Source organism: Numenius arquata, chromosome Z, assembly GCF_964106895.1.
Source record: "Numenius arquata chromosome Z, bNumArq3.hap1.1, whole genome shotgun sequence".
Classification (NCBI taxonomy): domain Eukaryota; kingdom Metazoa; phylum Chordata; class Aves; order Charadriiformes; family Scolopacidae; genus Numenius; species Numenius arquata.
The window spans coordinates 49,841,083-49,860,253 of NC_133616.1; the positions used below are offsets into that span (position 1 = coordinate 49,841,083).

The following is a 19,171-nucleotide window of genomic DNA, read 5'->3' on the forward strand; positions in this document are numbered from 1 at the left end:
GGGACACTTCCCACTAGATCAGGTTGCCCAAAACCCCATCCAGCCTGGCCTTGAACACCTCCAGGGATAGGGCATCAACAACTCTGAACAACGTGTTCCAGTGTCACCACCCTCACAGTAAAGAACTTCTTCCTAATATCTAATCTAAACCTACCCTCTTTCAGTTTAAAATCATTATCCCTCGTCCTATCACTACACTCCCGTATAAAGAATCCCTTCCCATCTTTCCTATATGCTCCCTTAAAGTATTGGAGGGCTGCTATAAGGTCTCCCCAGAGAGGAGAGAGCCTTCTCCAGACTGAACAACCCTGATTCTTTCAGCTTGTCTTCATAGGAGAGGTGCTCCAGCCCTCTGGTCATCTTCATGGCCCTCCTCTGGACTCGCGCCAACAGGTCAATGTCACTCTTGTGCTGGGGTCCCAGAGCTTGACGCAGCACCCACGTGGGGTCTTGTCAGAGTAGATGGGCAGAATCCCCTCCCTCAACCTGCTGGGTATGCTTCTTTTGATGTAGCCCAGGATGCAGTTGATTTCCTCAACATATAAAAAATCTTGTTCTCATGTTTTCTTTAATTCCCCCAATGTAGTGCAGATGCACCGCTGATCATGTGCCACCACCAACTCTCTGCAGTCTTCTTTTTCTTTTAAGACCGCCACACAACTGTGCTCCTTTGTTTTTTTTCAGTATTTCAGTAATGGTACCCCATTTTGTTTTTCTTCCTCTGACTTTCTGTATCTTTCCTGGTGGCAATTTTATGTGTTGTTCCACTACCTGAAGGGGAGAAGAATCCACAAAGTAATGCCAAGTGTCCAGCTTTCACTATCAGTTTTGATTAGTAAGCACCTACCGCCAGAAAAGATATAATTGTTCATTAAACTGATTTTAGATGCAACAAAGATATTAGTCACATCTTGTTTCATATCTATTACAAATACAGCATTGTCATACAATGCTAAGAATAAAGGTAGACCTGCAAAGCAGAAAACTGGCTGCAAAACAACAGCACCCCACAAAACAGTTGTTATTAAAAACTGATAAGAGGAAAAATGCTCAATATTTGAACCTTACACGTGATATTATCAACCCACACTGGCAAGAAGTATGCTAACTACCATGCTTCTGCATAAATATGTAGCTAACTGAAGACAATTCAATCACCGTGGTGTCTGGAAAATGTCTCAATAAACATATCCACACTGGTGTCTGAATAACGCTCACAGCAGGCTGGACAAGTGTGCTGGTATGTACAGAAAACGGCTGCACAGACTTGCACTGTCCAAGCCTGAAAGAGTTCCTGGCAGAGGGCTTTGGGTGGCCCAGATGTTTGTAGAAAGGAGAATGGCTAACGGGCATACAGGCTATCAAACTCTCTTATTCAAGTCTACCAAAGAAAGTAAAGCAGACAAGGAATGGGAGTAAACAACAGACCTGACTAAGAATAATGGAGACAAATGGAAAGAGGTGCACATGGGGAAAGCTTATTCTTAATACAAGATTTGTTCAGAACCAACCATGACTACTGAGGACTGAGATCTTGGCCTCAAAATAGTTCATCAAAATTGAGCTCAGTTCTCAGATGCAGTAATTCAGTATTTTTAAGAAAAGAATAGAGAGTAAAACTTAAAGCATTAATCTATGGCCCGCTCTCATACATTGAACATTGTGTGTTGTTGAGGCCCTCTCGTCTCAAAAATGGTACAGAAAAATCGGAAGAGTTTCAGAGAAGAGCAGTGAGGATAATTGAAGTTATCAACCAGATTTTGTACAGCTGCTAGGATTTTTTATCTTGAGAAGGAGATGGCTGATGTTATTGACTAGCGGTCTATGGAATCTATCATAAGAATCTTAGAAAGGATAGAGCAATCTCTCAGTAAAAGAAATGGCAATATGAAGGGGAAAAAGCAAAAAACAATTTCAAAACAAAGCTAAAACAAGGTAAATTTTTCCCAAACAAGAGGTAGTTAGGCTGCGGGCTGAGTTCACATGGGCTACACGCGATATCAGGCAAGTTCACGGAGAAAAGTCCTTTCAGATCTACTTCATAGATTCTATGTGGGCAAGGAAGTCCCTGAGGTCAAAGTGGCTGGAGGCTAGGTAAATAACCGGCATAAAGTAGTACTATGTACACCAGATGACTTCTTACACTTTTACTTCAGCACCTCCTTTTTGCTGCCATCAGAGCCAAGGCACGGGCTTGCATAGCTCTCTCATCTGTTCCATTGTGCATTCTTCACTTGCACGTGTTCTCTCTCAGACATTAAATGTATCACAGATTATTTCTGAACACTCCTTCAATTTACATTTGCAGTGATAGTGTCAGGTAGAAAAGATCAGCAGTGTCTGTCCTTGCTGCACATTGCATGACCAGACAAGAGCAACATAACCAGAATTCAGCCTGAATGTCAAATGCCAGTATGGGACAACGTATGTGCCAGATGCGCCATGTCAGACCCCAGGAATACTCCTCTTTTCAGGGACCACACAGTCAAGTGAAATGCAGATGTTGTAAATAGTACCTCTTTTAAACTGCTCACAAGAAAAGGTTTTCTTAACTTCTCAGGGCAATAAAGGAAGCTATTTCAATTTAAGAAAAATCCCAACTGCAAAAGAGAGACCGTATTTAAAGTCCATGTTCCATATTTCTCATGTACAAAATACATTCTGTTCCTTTGACTTACTATACCAAACTGCAGCAAGAAAACAAACAGTATAGAAAATAATTTTCCAAACTGAGTATAAATAATCACTGCTTCTGTTGTCAATTCTCTTCTTCTAAATATATGGGAAGATTTGCTTACTGACAAGGTCCAATACAGGTAGCCCCCCTGCTCCATTTTAGGCACCAATGACCAACAGAATACACAAGCAAACTTCATATGTTATTGAGAAAGGAATGCCCTTTCACACATTTGAAAACTAACTTGCCCAACTGATCATAATGCCAGCTCACCGGGCATACACCATTCATCATAAAAGAGATAAATTTTTCCCTCTGAAATAGTTATGACTTCACAGATCATTCACTGCTTAAGAGATAATTTCAATAAACAGATTTCAAAATAGTTATGGTCATAAGCAGACATCAAAACAATACATTAATCTTCATCAAAAAGACAGGCACAAGGAGGCAGTTATCATAATTGATACCAGAGGCAAACCAAGGCCTCAGCCTCAAACAGAGGCTATAAGAAAATAACCAAGTCAGGTATTTTCAACCAGACTAGGACTGATTAAGTTAGAGCACTTAGGGGTTGGCTGATGCAATGCCATGCAATGTCAGTAACTGTCTTTCAGTTCTTGCAGAGCACAGATGAGATCTTAAAAGAGAAATTGCACAAATAGTTACTATTATTTCTTAAAAAGGGTAAAAAGGAGTGCCAGAGAGTTACAGACCCATCAGCTTAGCTTCAACTTCTGGAAAAATAATGGAACAAAAAGGTTATTTTTAAGCATTTACAATAAAGCAGCAAGATGACTAATAACCAACATAGAAGCCAACATTGAAGTGGCTTACATGGATTAGAACTGAACATAAATCAACAATCTCAAGCTACTGCAAAGAAGGTAAACATCATCCTAGGACACATAAGCAGCAGTAATCCTAGTCTACTCAACACTAGTAACGCCCTGGAATTCTTTCTCCAGTTTTTTGTATTCCATTTCAAGATGGATGTGAGTCAATCTGTGGCACTACAACTAGTGCCATGAGGATGGTCTACAAAACATGACCAACCAGAAAAAATTAATGACAACTATTCCTGCTTAGTCTGAAGGAGATTAGGTTAGATGGACTGAGAGCTAGTATTCTTCAAACACACGGTCTCTGAAGGAAATTTTCCAGCGTGGCAGATTAGGCAAGGGTCTATTGCGTATGATACTGCATAGATACAGCTAGTGAAACAGGACCTCTTAAGATCTTTTCCAGTTTCATAATTCTATGAAGAAAACAGCCATCCTTCTACTATTGTATGCAAAATCCCAAAGCTTAGAAATAAACCCTTTAATACTAAAAATTGCTTATAGCTACAATCAGGGAAACTGCAGATTTTTGTTCAGCCATTTCTTCCACTCATCAATAATCCTGTTTCTGGAGCTGAAACTATTTTCAGACTTAAACAGTAGTATGCAACCTTTGCTTCCTGCGGCTGTAACCTCTGACTCAGGTTCTAACTTTCCTCCAATAACACAAAACTCCCAAACTCCCTTTCTTCAGCCTAATAATACCCTCTAATATTCTGTTCTTTTCTTCATAAAATTTTGTTGACCTTCTGTCATTTACTAACCCCTAGAGCTCCAAAACAAAGGGCCCACTGTACCCTTTGATTCAGCTGCCAATCTGATTACTTTGGCTGGGGGAGGCACGCTGCTTGGATTGCTGAATCAGGGCCTTTCATTGAAATTTCTCTTTTCCAACATCTGCAGCCCCTGGCAACCAATTGCAGAGTAGGTTTGGCAGACCTGTAAAGGGTGGTGAATAGTCTACAAAAGATACAGTTTGTAGTATAAAATCAGTGTGCCCCTTTCATAGTGATGGCAGATTAGAACCTCCACAGCACACATTGCTTAACTGCTGCAGCTTCACATAAAAATAGCTGAAGGAAATAACCTGCACTTTTCGTTGCAGTTGCTCTACTCAGACAACTGTGAATTCTGAAGAACAGTCACCTCTCAGCTGGTTATCAGCTCGCAAAGCATACTATTCACAGGATAGTATGTTAACCAGTTAATTTAAATTTATTCTTTAACAATCCAAAACTCTTTAAAATTACTTTCAGCAAAATTAATAGTAATAAAAAGCTTTCACTACGAGACCATTAGAAAGGGAGTAAGCTTCTCTAAGCCTGCTCTGTTATAACATCCAAATAACATTAAATAAGTATATTTAAAGTAAAACCAACACCAGCCTGCAAGTTACAGAACCTTCAGAAAGCCAGTAGAAAACACAGACAAGAAACCTTTTTACAAGAGCCAGAGTTGAGTTATACAGAATAAATTCCCACAATTTATAAGCATTCCTTATTGAAGTAAGCAAATGTCTTGTGCCATTACTGGGAGTTTCCCCCTCTTCTTTTTTTTCTTTTTCTTTCTTTTTTTTTTTTCCCCTCCTATTTCACCTCATAACTATATTGGAACAGTTTCATTTCACTATCAGGAAAAACACTCTGTTGCAAAATGTAGCAACCACACTAGGGGACACAGGCAGATCTGAAGTTTATGACCTGTAGCAATGAAAAGGGCTTTATTATCTTTTTTGGACAGAAAATTTATCATTGATTTAAAATAAAAATTCCAAACAAACACAAATGTTAAACCATCTTCATTATGTACATTGAGACCTCATTTCTCAACAGCATCTTAACAGAGATTCAAAATCCTATACTTTGACACCCTTTTGTTAGTCAAATGCAAAAAGAGGGAATCTGCATATTGCATTAATGTGCAGATTCATTACTGTGAATGTTTGTGTTCACAGACTGATCCAAGATAGACTAGTTGTCTGTTTCTGAAAACTAGTAGTCAAGTGCATGATGAAAAAGTTGCTTTACATATTTCAGAAGGTTACTGCAGGAACTTCCTTATTTAATAAAACAATCCTCATTCATCTACTATCAAACCACTCTAAAACACAGTAAAAGTAATCAGCTGGCCATCAGCACAAAACTGCAGAGAAGGAATGATTCTTGATTTCCACACAGAGCTGCAACAAACCTCCAAAAGTATACTGAAATATACTGAAGAAAAAAGTATACTGAGGATGTAATTTATCTTCTGTAGTCATCAGACAGCCACCTCACCAAGTACTATGAAATCAGTGTGAAAAGAATAAATTCAGATAAGTCATTTAAAATATTATTACCAGGGATTCAAACACAGACGTCAATGAATACGTCAATTTATTTTAATGCCTCATACTGTTAATGCATATTTTACATTACCACACAGCTCTATTTTCCATTGCACTGTCAATCTTTACCCTTTCATTATACAACCCTCATCATTGAGCTTAGCTATTAAATAACTTAGATTCTTCCTCCTGAAACTCATATTTACCACTTAAAATGAGAGTTCAGGAATGTTAGACAAACCAAAGATAAAGATTTATTCAGATTTCATTCACAAAGGAACCTTCATTAACAGCTGTCGCAACATTGAATTTAACAAACAGAACCTATGGAAAAGAACATACTAATTTTAAGTCACCGTTTTCAGTATACAACCAAGTTCTGAAGATGATAAGCTTTGGATTACAAATGGTTCTATTAGTTCACAGCCAAAACACTCTTTTGATAAAGCTACAATGAACTCCAGCTCCCCTTATTTTACAACAAAAAGCAGAAATCATTAAAGAGGAACCCAGCATGTACGAATGAATATCCAAATCCTACTTTCAGTTCTTAGGACTTCCTGCAAAGTCCTGGTCAAGCCACCTTAGGCCAGATTGCTAAAAGCATTTGATGCCAAAAGATGCAGACAAATGTCTACCAGGATTTTCAAAAGCATGTGGGCACCCAAACCTCATGTCTGCAGTAAATATCCCTTAATCTTCTGTACCTCAGTTTGTTCCTCAGGGGGAAAGGTTAGCTCCCTGATGTGGTTCCCAGTGCAGCTGCCTGAGTGTTTGAGTCAGCACAAGGAAGGGAGCAGCATGGAAGCAAGAAGCTGGGGCAGAGAAAAGGCGGGAGGGAATTTTTTGATGACTATTGCAATTTATGCCACTTTCAATTAATCACAGAATTCCAGACTTAAACCTTCTTCCTGCACACTGAAGCAGAGAAATCTTACAAACACAGCAGAGGACTAGCTTTGCTCCCAGTAAAGAAAAGCAGAAATTAAAGCATTATTTGGAAATAAATTAAGATGTAATTATTTCAATAAAACTGTTCTGAATGTTTAATAAATAAGAGTGAAATCCATAGTGTTTATAGCATAAAACACTTGAGGCTTTTTAAATCACAAATGCATTTCAATGTCACTTATAGTTTAGCAAAAATAGGACTAAGTTTATTAGCTATCACAAACATAGCGTTTCTGTACAACTATATGTTGAGCAGTCCAAGTCAATATACTGAGAATCATATAAAAAACTTGAACCATGGGAAAAACACAAGTCATTCTGGATTTCATAACAAACAGTCTTTGTTGGCAATGCATTATGCTTAAAAAAAAAGGTTAAAAAAAAAAAAAAAAAGTAAAACAATTGTGGGTACATTCCAAAGCTCTTCACCACCTCAGCTGTAAAATCACAGTTTAAACACAACCAATAGAGGCTCTGAACACACCTGCAGTAGCTCAAAGAACACCAAGCAACATGATAATTATCCATGGCATTATTACATGATTGATTATTTTACTGCTTCTGGCTGCGAAAACAAAATAGTCTCAACAAAAGGTTTAAAATAATAATGATTTATGAGTATAACACTCCATCAACTGGGATAAACAACGATTTTCACAGTACTCTTTTTTTTCTGAAAAATAATTTAGAATCCAAAAATGCCATTCCTGTTTGCAGCCTTAGGCTGAAATCTTTAAGACTCCAATTCAGAAAAACACTCCTAGTCAGACAGACACTTTAAAATGAGATTATTTCTAAGCACACTCTTAAATGTTTTCCTGTATTTGAAAAAAAAAATGACATTAATCTCCTCCAATCTAGGTGGTAACATAAAACCACACAGATCACAACTGAGTGTAATAGAATATAGTAGAAGCTATACTACTTATCCTAATGGTTATTCTGACTGTGTTGACAACTACAGACAGTGGAACAACTGTAAGCGTAAAAAAAACGTTGCTGCGGTTTGTTTAGTTTTCACTCTCTAATTGTATTCCAAAAGTGGAAATTGCAGCACCATTCTTGGAAAGCAGGACAGATACAGCCAACCACTCTGCTCTCTGGAAAACAAGGAGAACAATGAGCACATTTGGATTAATCAGAGCATTTTTTGAATTACAAAAGTACTTACGAGTAGGTATTATAACCATCTTTCTAACAGAAAGGATTCAGTGGAAACTAATAAATAATTAATTCATTATCTGTTACTAAACACTATTTTGAGAAACCTGGGCATGCAGGCAGGAAGCCTAGGTTATCAATATTCTAAGAAACCAAGGTTGGCAAGCGATCCGATGATATGGCAATATTCATCCTTAAATAAAATCATTAAATAGAAGCTCACGTTCCTTCTTATTGCCAATAATCACAATTTTTTAAAAGACCCAAGTAGATAGAAAAGTATGCTTCTGGCTATCTGGAGCTCTACCTACCCAGTTTTGATTTGTCTCCACTAAGTCATATTAGAACACGATTTTACAAATCTATGCCACTAACGTATGTAAGACCAAAACCACCAAATACTGTGTTCAAAGAGAAGCAACTGCTCATTAGTCAAAATTATTTCTTTCTATAGTTTTTGCTCATGACCAGTTGGCATAAAGTTGAATTCGTAAAGATTCAGTTCTTAGAGAGAGTAAATCTCTTTTTAACACAAAGTATCTTGGTTTCTAGATCAAATGCTTAAATTCTTAATTTTCTACTGAAATTCCTCTTTATAACGTGTAATTAGTTATGGTCCATATACAAAAAAAAAAAGAGTAATTTGTTTCCCCCTTTAACAGTTCAGCTTGTACTGATGGCCATGGAGTAAGTATGGAGGGAGCAAGTCAGAGTGCAGGGAGTATGGTCAGGCAAGTCACAAGTGAGCATCCCAACACTTGTGACCAGATCAAACATTGTTGGTGGCTAAACGTCATTGTGTGAGTGTATGTGTGTGTGCATGCACATTTGCCTCTGTGTGTAGAAAATGGAGGACAAAGGTAAGAAAGGATGCCGGGATGTAAAGGAAACTAACATCTGATCTATATTTTAACCATTGAAAAATGCAAACCAGTTATTCTAACTGAAAGTTTTAAAGATATGTTATTGACTTGGTTTAGTAGGTTTTTCTACGTTTTCAGTTATTTATATGGAATTATTTATTTAAATAATATTTATAATAAAGTTTAAATAATATTTTTATTTATTCATTTCAGAGTAAATATCTAAACCACACAATCTTTCTGCTAATGAGCTGCTTGTCCAATCTAGATAGGAAAAATCTTTTTCTTCCTACTGCAGAATCTGTTTGACTTCTTGAATTATAACTGAATGTATACAATGAAGTCCCAATGGGAATAAAATCCCATTTCTGTTTCTCCTGTTGTTTAAACTACTTTGCTGCTACAGGGAAAAAATATCTCAGATGCATAAGTGAACTTTGATGCAGTTGGTCTTTGTTATTTGTCTTTAATTAACAGAGCCAAACAACACTTTTCTGCATGAAAAGAGATGGGATATTATTTGCTTATATTCTTTTCAAAAACAATAATAAAAAAGAGTAGAGCCCAGAGGTGGAAAACAGAGTGAGCAGAGTGCTTCCAGATGTGGATACATAAGTGTTTTCAGTGGGTGGACAGTGAAAGAACTAAATGAAAACCTGGTCACAGTCCCACTGACACAAGCCAACACGGTAATTTCCAAATGACATAATGATGCATAGGAGACCCTTTTTGCCTTATCTGCCTGTACACAAAGCAAGGAGCAGCTTCCCTAACCCAGCAGTGCAGAGGACAGCTGGGCATGCAGTCACTAGCAGGCAGGCTCAAAGCCCTTGGCTGTTTCCACCCAACTCCGACATATTTCCCCAAGACAGGCAGGGATTTCATGATCTCCCACTATCATTCCTCATTATCCAGTTTAACAATTGTAATTTATGCTAATCACAAGATCAGCCTTAACCATTTTATTACAGTTTTGTTTCAGCAGTAAGATTCAAGGCTGCCACGCTGCCATTTTAATGAGTCCTGAAAGCAACATTTGTGTAAAGTGTACTTTCAACGTTGCATCTTCCCCTCAAAGAGCTCTGAATCTTGCATGTATAAACTCCTGTTTTGCAAACCACAGACTTTCCCAACTTTCTGTTGCTGTGATGGCTGGACTGACATAGGTGAGTTTTGCTTCTACATCATAAAAAATACTGTGGCTGTAACCCAACTGTTTTCATGACATGTAAGTGAGAAAAGACACACACGACCTAATTTGAGATTGTAAGGGGTAGTGGTTACACTGAGCTGTGATCTCAAATTCTTACTTATATATTTAACAAATCTTGTCTGAAAGTCACATACAACCACAGCTGAGATTTCATAGACATGTTCTCAGAAAAGCACTCACTTGAAGCGATAGCTTCTTATTTTTAACAAATGTAACAAAAAACATTTTGTGCGTAAACTATTGCAGTCATAATCATAGATGGGAGTGGAACAAGCTCTGTGCAACCAACAGCATTTACTGCTGGAAAATTTGTTAGTTCCACCCCAAAGTGCATAGTGCACTGAAAGGCAACCAGCTACTCCAAGCAACTGCCAAACATGCTGATCTTCATTCCTAACAGTTTGGAGCCATAATGCAGATTCCTCAGCTTTGGGATTGCAAAAGATTGTGTTTTAAGGAAAAGAATGTTAATCATAATGAGACTTAAAATCGGAACACACTTGTATTCTGTTTTCATGCATTTTATTGTGTTTCCACATTTCAAAATACACATAGCAGGTATTCTGTTCAGATCCAAATGTTACTTTGATATATTCCCTTGCAACCACTGTTTACCTAATCAAAGCAGACAGCTGTGGGTTTTATTATCCTTAAGCAAATATTTGCACAGGTATTACTTACTTGTGTTATACATTACCATACAGTTTTGCAAACAAAAGCCAACCATGACAATCTAAATGTCCTCACATATGAACTTTTTTTAACGAGTGTGAACAATTCCCAAAGAAATTATTTCAATTGTATAAGCAGTTGCCTTCCATCATATTAGTTATGGACAGCTTTAAAACTGCATTAGGTCTAAAGTATAGAAAGACTGCTAACACTAATAAGCAAGAGGATGCTGGAACCAGCACAGATCTGTATACACAGTGAACAAAGCTGCTGTTACAGCAGAGAATAACATTAAGAAATTATGTGATTTAGGTACCTGTAGGAATCTAAGACTTGTCAATAATGAAGCTTCAATGTTGTGTGATGTACATGTTGTGTGATGTACATGTTGTGTGATGTACATGGAAGCAATGTATGCATAATTGACACTCACTGCACAATGGAAAGACAGAAAACTGCGGATCTTAATGGGCAACTTTTTAACTGCAAACAACTAACTGGGTTTCTTCTGGTATTAAAATAAAATTAGAATCAAATATTTCCATCCTTGTTTGCACATGTAGTCAAGCCACTTTCCCTGCACTATGTGAATTTCCCCAGTCTGGCAGGTACAGAGCCTGTCAGGTAATTACCTGAACTACTGCACAGGTTGTGATCTGTGGTATTTGGCATAGGAGCTGATTCAGAGAGGGAACTGCCAGGGGTGTAGAAAATGGCAGTTTGAGCTCAGCACGCACGAATCAGGGGCTCAGTCAAGCTGAGTCAAGTTGTATGAGTGACAGCAGCATGCCCAGTCAAACAGGGTGGAAGAGGGAAAATCACAGCAGTACAAGACAGTTGATTGGTAAGATGACTTCGAAGTAGAGTGTATTTCATCTCACTCATCTAATGATTTTGCTGCACACACTAGTCAACGGTAATATGAGGACAATAACTTGTTTCACATCAAAAGCACAGATTTTCTGTTGTGAAATAAGCACAGTTGCTTGAGTTCAACCTGATGAAGCTCCACAGTAAGAGAAATGGTTATCTGATGACTGCCTGGGGCCTCAGCCTCACTTATAGTAAATAACATTTACATGACAAAAGACTACCATAAAAATTAGCAACCACAAGCTATCTTTGCAAGCAGTCACAGAGATGCCATCATTGAAGTGGTCAGAGGTGATAGATTGCAGTGCTGAATACCAGGAAAATTTATTATGTCTGGCACCAGTTTCATGAAAACTGAGCTTTTTCTTCTCTCATACTATCAGGCATTAACTTACCTTTTTAAAATGTTTGTTATTTATAACTTTTTTTTTTTTTTTTTGGTGAGCATCCAGCTGTTTCCTTCCCTCTTTTGGGAGGTATATGAGAATCTACATCTCCCTATAACAAAATTCAACTACAGCCAAATTTTCGAATCTTGACAGAATACTTGCATTAGATAGCAGTTACTGTGTTACTAAAGGTATGGGAAGTTATATTCTTGGTACGTATGCATGCTCCCATGCTTTGGAAAAATATTTAGGGAATTCTGTTCAAGGCACCAAGTGAGATTCTAACCACAACCTAACTATTAGCTGTCTGCTGAAGAAATGCATCTCTGAAAAGACTGGAGTGCACTGCACTTTCTATTGCTAGACATGAAATTAAGAATACACTGGAAAAAACTTCTCTGGATATTCCACTGTATCTGCTACTTACTGTCTCCTGAGTTTTCTACAAAGCAGCAAGCATGAAAGAGACATGGTGATTTAAAGTCCAGCTCTATGAATGTAGATAAGATCTAAAACAAAACAAAGAACGAACTCTGTTTTACTCTTGGAATGGCTTCTCAAATATTTAAAACTACTATGACCTAGAAAGCCAACCGATTGATATATTGTCCTTGACCTTGTCATTCCTGGCTAGTTTGTTTTTCTCTGCTCTGTCTCTGTATTCTGTCTTGTATATATTAATCTGAAATACCTAACCTCATTCATTTGATAAAGTAAGCACTGTACAGATAATAGGTTATTAAGTGCTCTGCTCAGTTACTCGGCTGTCCAGCAGTATCACCTGACTATGGAATATGGCAGAGATACCATTTTTGCTAGCATGAATTTTCAGAAAAAAAATATTAGAAAAGCCTGTTAAGATGACTCTTAGGATAATGAAAGGCATACCTGAAATTTTATATAATATTTGCATTTTCTCCTACTTGGAAAAAAAACAATAGTAAATTATTTTATTCTTCAAAAAACAAAATTCTCTGTATATTTATAAACATATCTATCTCCAATAAAACTAAAAGTCAGTCAAACTGCTAATGCAGGAAATCTTATCTATAACACAAAGGAATCGAACTCCATTTTCTCCTTATAGTTGCCTCGCTGATACAATACCTATGAGTCTTCATAATGTACAGAAGCAGTCATAAACTTGAACATGCAAACATGACATGTCAATCCAAATATAATAAATTAACACAAAAAAATTATTGTGCATATAGAGGAAAGAAAACAGGTTGCACTACATATACATTCTTCTCCCTCCTATCCTCCTATTTTTCTCCTTTTCTTTACAAAATAAGTCTACAAAAAATCCAAGCCCTTCCTCCAAGACCTGTAAAAGAATCTAAATTTCACAGCTCATGCAGAAATTTTAAGTTAAGTCAGAATTGAGTATCTGGCACTGCAATTCGTGCATGCTTAGAACTGCTAATAGGAGTTTGACAAAAAAACGGTAACCAATTAAGTCGTTAATTGGAATAAATCCCTTTCCAGGAAAAAGTTCTACAAAATGGCAAAAGTAAAATTAAATTATAATGACTAAGTAGGAGATTCATAGACTGCAAAAGTCAGCTTTGAGGAACATATACCCTTGCCACAGCACAGCAACTCCACTTTTAGTAGTCACGGAAGGACTGAATTCCTTTACCATAATCCACCCTTCTACCCATCACTTTCCATGAGACAAAGGTTACCGCAAACTTTTAGTCACTTGCTTTGGCAGGACTTTGTGAAACTACTTCATAAGCAAAAAAGATAACAAATAAACTGTATTATATTACTATAACAAGGCTTTTAAGCAGATTTGCAATGACCTTATTGGCCTGAATCATAAAATGGTAATTCTTGTTGGACTTATAATTTATGGTAAAAGTTAACTTGAGCAAAAGCCCCTTGCTGCTTTAGCTACTACAAAAGGCTATATCATATTCTGGTCTATTGCAATCTGATTGTCATATTTTTATCTTTAAAAGAGATTTATAACAATGCCATTAATAGAGGTCCAGTAAAATGGTAACAATCAAGTCAACAATTTTCATACGCATTTTACTTTTCGAATAAAGAATCTAACTATCAACACCAACCTCAAAGGGCTAGCATGTCATCTACAATTATTATATTAGCTAGGTTGTATAAGATCTAATTATGTCAGTTCATGGCAAAAGTGTTCCTAATGATGTATATTGAGCCAAACCATTTATTACAGGACACAAGTATGATTGAATTTCTGTAGTTTCCCACATTCCAGTGACTGAGCATTCAAAAGAAGCTGCTTAGGTGCAGTCATGCTTAAGTCAGAATAATAAAGTAAGATGAAGCCGTTACGTTGACATTTTCCTCCACAGAATTTCTACCTAAGGTCTGTGAGAGAAAGAGCTCAGGGAGACAAAGCACAGGTTAGCAAACAGCAGCAGGAACAAAGGCTGTAATTACTACTCATTCCACTTCAGTCAACTAGAATATAAAAAAGGCTGATCAAAATTTAGACTTGGAGGATGGCTGGAGACTAAATTATAATTCACTTCCAATAGGAATGAAATTATTCAATTCAGCCTTCTTTGTAGTACTAGGTGCTGCAATTTTCTGAGAGTTTCTGATATTTTAGTTATGGGAAATCTTTTCAAGAGTAAACATTATGCATAACCAATTTGAAAATTATTACAGGACTCACGGATAGAAACAAATAAGCTCACATCTAAAAATCATGTGTTAATTCTTTGCCATACCCTGTGTAATGGGCCTACAGACACGTCTTTAGAATGGGAGAATAGTGTTGGGTTAGTTGTAAAAGTGAGAAGCCCTTGAAATTCAAAGTAGTATAAAAAATCCTCATCTACCCTGAAAAAGATTTATTAGGAAAAACTTTCAGATTTCAAAGTTTTCAAAAATAAGATGACTTAAGAAAAGCACTTGTATTTATATTGTCTTTCAAATATTATAGACCAGAAGTGACTAAGAGATCAATGTTTACAAATCCCAAGCATTTGAAAATGTGTTTTTTATTAGATTAGCAGAAAGCAGTTGCTACACCTAAAAGAGTGTTCAAGTTTTTGTTAGGTTTTTGAGTTTTTTTCTTCATGGGGAGAATAGGGGCATTAATCAGAGTCCATGCTGTCACCTCAAGCTGCAGCTTGTCAGGAAACCTGGTGTAGTACTTCTTGTCTCTGCCATTCTTTCACATTTAAGTCTTCATTTCAATTCAGATAAACAAAAATGCTTTACCTCCTGTTTGTACCTGTGAGCCCCTAGCTATGGTTGAGGTCATTAGGCATTACATTTATTATGCATAGAAATAATTAAAAATTCTGTTGGTGAAAATAATTCTCCACGTGAACTCCTTAGGAGGTGCCATACAAACACACACACTGGGTAACATTTTTGAGTAAGATGGGGCAGTGTCTGAATCACAATGTACAATGCAAAAAACCACAGTCTTCGCAAACTGTATCAGTGACCTTTGTCTCTTCTGTGTATACTGTAAGGTTTGCTGCTGTTGGAAATGATGAATCAAAGAGGGTATCACCATCACATTCACCACTGCTGATGCAAAGGGCCTCTGAATTTGCTACTTCAGAATTCAGTATTCAGAAGCACTTTAAAAATCCCTGATACCACTAGAACTAACAGAGCCATTAACAAACTTACTTTTTTCTTCCCACTTGCATTTCTGTACTTAGCAGTTTTTGTCCTAGAAGGGTGAATGCTTAGATGGCAATCATTACCCCAATAAACATGGGTGGACAGTCTATTCACAAACAGCAGATTTGCTTTCTGTAAGATATATCACTGTTGTATTGCAATAAATAAAGTGAAAGTTCAGCAGTCTAATCTGTTTAAAAAAAATAGTACATTTATGTATGTAAAAAAAAACACCTTGTGAACTAATAGAGATTCTCTCTCTGAGTGTTTCAAAACAGGCAGCTAAGAGGAGCGCCCTGCTTTAATTCCGTACCTTCACTCAGTAACGTAGCACAGCAGCTGGGTAGTTTATGATTGCTTGTGTAGTCAAATTCTCAGACTAATTGACAGTACAGTGTTTCTACAGTGTTTCTGTAAATATTCTGGATAAGAGCTATAAAATATGAAACATTCTCTGTCTATTTAAAAAATTCCCTGGACCAAGGATACATTTCACCTTGGCGTGCTCGTGGTCAATCTGCCCTCTCTGTCTTTCCACCCATCTTCCCCTCTTCTTTCCCTCTCTCTCCCCTTCTCCTCATCCCAAGGAAAACTCTTAGCTTTCCTCGTGTTTTACTTCTACTAATTTAAGCCAAAGGACTTGCGCTAACCCTAGTGAAAATATTTAAATTTCCTGTCTCACAAAGTTATGTTCTTACCAAAATTGACTAAATTTCTGAGGTATTGGTTAAACCATTATCCACTGTGGTTCACTGAAGTTACAGATGTGTGGTTAACTTTAGGGTAGAGGGGAGAATGGAGCTGCTTCTATTTACAGCCTTAGATATGAGGACTTAAAGGCTCACATCCAGAAATCTCTTCAGCTAGCTAAGAACAAAAGAAAAAATAAAACAAACAAAAAAGAAAAATAAACAAAAGAACAAAAGAAAAATGAAGAGCAAAATTTTTCAATTATAATCTAATTAGAAGCACACTTCTGACAACTATCTTTCAGTATTAAATTAACTTTAAATCTTAACATGTGAAGAAATAAATTTTAGTTAATAACTTCTGCACTCCTATTCTACTTCTTTCTTAGTTTTATCCAGGGAAAAGATGTTTATGACCAGACTTCTCTAAAATGCTGACTTATCACTCATCATGCAATAGAGCACTGCACTCTGTTTACAGCACTGCAAAGCTTAATGCATTTTGTGGAATTTTTTTCTGCCAGATATTGCCCTATTCAAAATTTGTACACAGCAAAAGAAGCATAACAGTGAAGGCCTGCCTTTTGGCAAAATGACAAAACAGACATACATTAAATGTCGGCTTTCCAGAGTTTACATCACTCACACCCCTCAGTCTACAAGGACCTACAAATTACAGCTGTCGCAGTTTTTGCATAACCTAAACTTTCAGCTCTAGAGAACCCTTACTTGTCTACATTTATTTATATTCTTGGTAATGGAGTGGTTCATTATTTATACTAGCTGTTTAAAAAGTAACTGGGTTGTTTTACGAATTGTGCATTTGTGCAGAGATGGACTGTGCATTTTATGTATCTAAAGAAAATCAAGATTCATCAACCAAAGTAATTTGACTTAAATTTGTACAATCATATGAGTAAAAAATTTTTCCCTAAAATCTTTTGCAATAGTTTTTGCAACGCAGATTAAATTACTTCCCACATCTACTAGTCATGTTCCTTGACTGTTAGGATTTAACATTGTTAAATCTATAAACAGACATTGCTACATTTTCAAGTCTCCTTTCATTTTTAAAAATGTGTAACTTTGCTCATGTGTAAACAACTGCTCTGGACACATGTGCTACAGAAGAGTTATTACCTACATACTAAACAATCTCCTAACTGAACTTAAAACTGAGACTGGTGCTTTGCAGACCTTCAAAAACAGAAATGGGTAAACCTTTTCAAACCTTTTGATCTTGGAGATTCAGTGTGCACAGGAGTAGCAGGAACTCTTGCATCTCTTATCTCCAGCATTTTGAATGCATGTTTACTTTCAAAATTGACTGCATCAACAGAAGCGATCATTATTTGCAGGCAATTGGAAACCTGGACTGTGTATGAATGACAGATAGTTTGTATTATACTACAAAGAGAGTATTAACATAGGTAGGAGTATGCTGTATGTGCATAATTATCAACACAGTAAATATTAATTTGGATTTTTTCCCTCTTCAGTCCCATTCCTCCAGCATCTTTTAAGCATGTATCTTTTGAGAGATACTCAATAATGTAGAAATTCAAGTAATTTTCTGAAAACTAGTTCAAAAAGTTAATAAAACAGCGTTCCAGATCACACATTTCAGACCTTAAAAGCCACTTAAGAAAGAAGGTTAGGGTCTCATGTTAAAACACTGGTAGTGACCATGTACCCAGCACAAAGGTGAGTGTTTATGACCTTGGTGAGATGGGATTTCCATTTCCTTTAATGAGCCAAGACATCAGACCAGCACTCTTAACTAATGCTTACACAGAAGCAGCCCCTGGGACAATATGTCTGTTTCTGTGGAAGCGAAGGAAAGTAGGTGTGGAGAAGGGGTGGGGGGAATGGGGATGGGGACTTGGAGAAAGACTTACAAACCTAGACCAAGACAATAATGGTAACTGTAGTGTGGCTGATCTGTGGGCCAGAAAAGAGAGGAAGAAATCACAACTGTGAAGTTTTGCCCTGGGAGCTGCTTGTGACTCCCATATTCCCCAGCTCTGGGTAGCACTGCATGCAATTTTGCTCAGAAAACTGAGTCCATCAACAGCCCTGGTCACCCCAAAATGCTGATTTCCAATTTGCTGTCTCCAGAACAATGGCTCTACTTCACAGAGCACAGTGTTTTTTCAGAGCTGTTTGAATTTTGAGTTTGATGGCGTGGCAGGAAAGTGTTACCTCAACTTCCCTATCATAACATTTAATGCTGGCAAAGACAGTAAAACCAAGATGCCAACGGCACCAGAAATGATACGCAGTATTTAATGGCAGCTTGTTTACTCCTATCATGCACTGTTTCTTTGTTAAGTAAACTGACACATCTCAGACCTACAACACGTGTAAGCCACAAAGTTAGAACTCTGCCTTACCGCAATCGAGAGGCAGGCTGTGGTGTTTAGCCCAAGACTCTCAAAGCACACAAGTCTCCCAAATGGAAAGTGGAGGCTGGCTGGTGAGTGAAGAAGGGTATATTTGCCGCTGAATGGTCCACATCTGGCTGATCAGCCTCACCCCTAGCCAAGCAGCATGTGCTGCAACTTCCCTGTGGCAAACCAAACAAGAAAGAGGAGAACTTCCCTATGGAGATGAATAAAAAGAAAGGCGGGAAGGCAAAGAGCAGGCAGGGGACCTGGGGAAGTCTGGAGAAGTCTTCAGAAGGGGATGGGGAGCTTGGATGGAGGGACTGCAGGACTCTAGGAGAAAAGCTTAGATGTAGTGGTATATGTGTAGAGGGAAAAGATGTCCCAGTGGGGAAAAACAGGAAGCTTGCAGGTAAATGAAGTTCTCAGCAAAACACCTACACACTTGTCTAGTATAACCATAACCTCCTTTAACCTTAGCACCTAAGCATCCAGTTC

General features: G+C 37.4%; 1 protein-coding gene across 1 annotated transcript in view; it reads right to left on the minus strand.

Annotated features, from left to right (window-relative positions):
* Positions 1-17,587, minus strand: part of ROR2 (receptor tyrosine kinase like orphan receptor 2) — a 69,050-nt gene extending 51,463 nt beyond the window's left edge. The window contains exon 1 of the mRNA XM_074166391.1: positions 17,521-17,587. Coding sequence (XP_074022492.1) covers positions 17,521-17,587 — 67 coding nt within the window. The remainder of the gene's footprint in view (positions 1-17,520) is intronic.
* Positions 17,588-19,171: the final 1,584 nt, after the last annotated feature.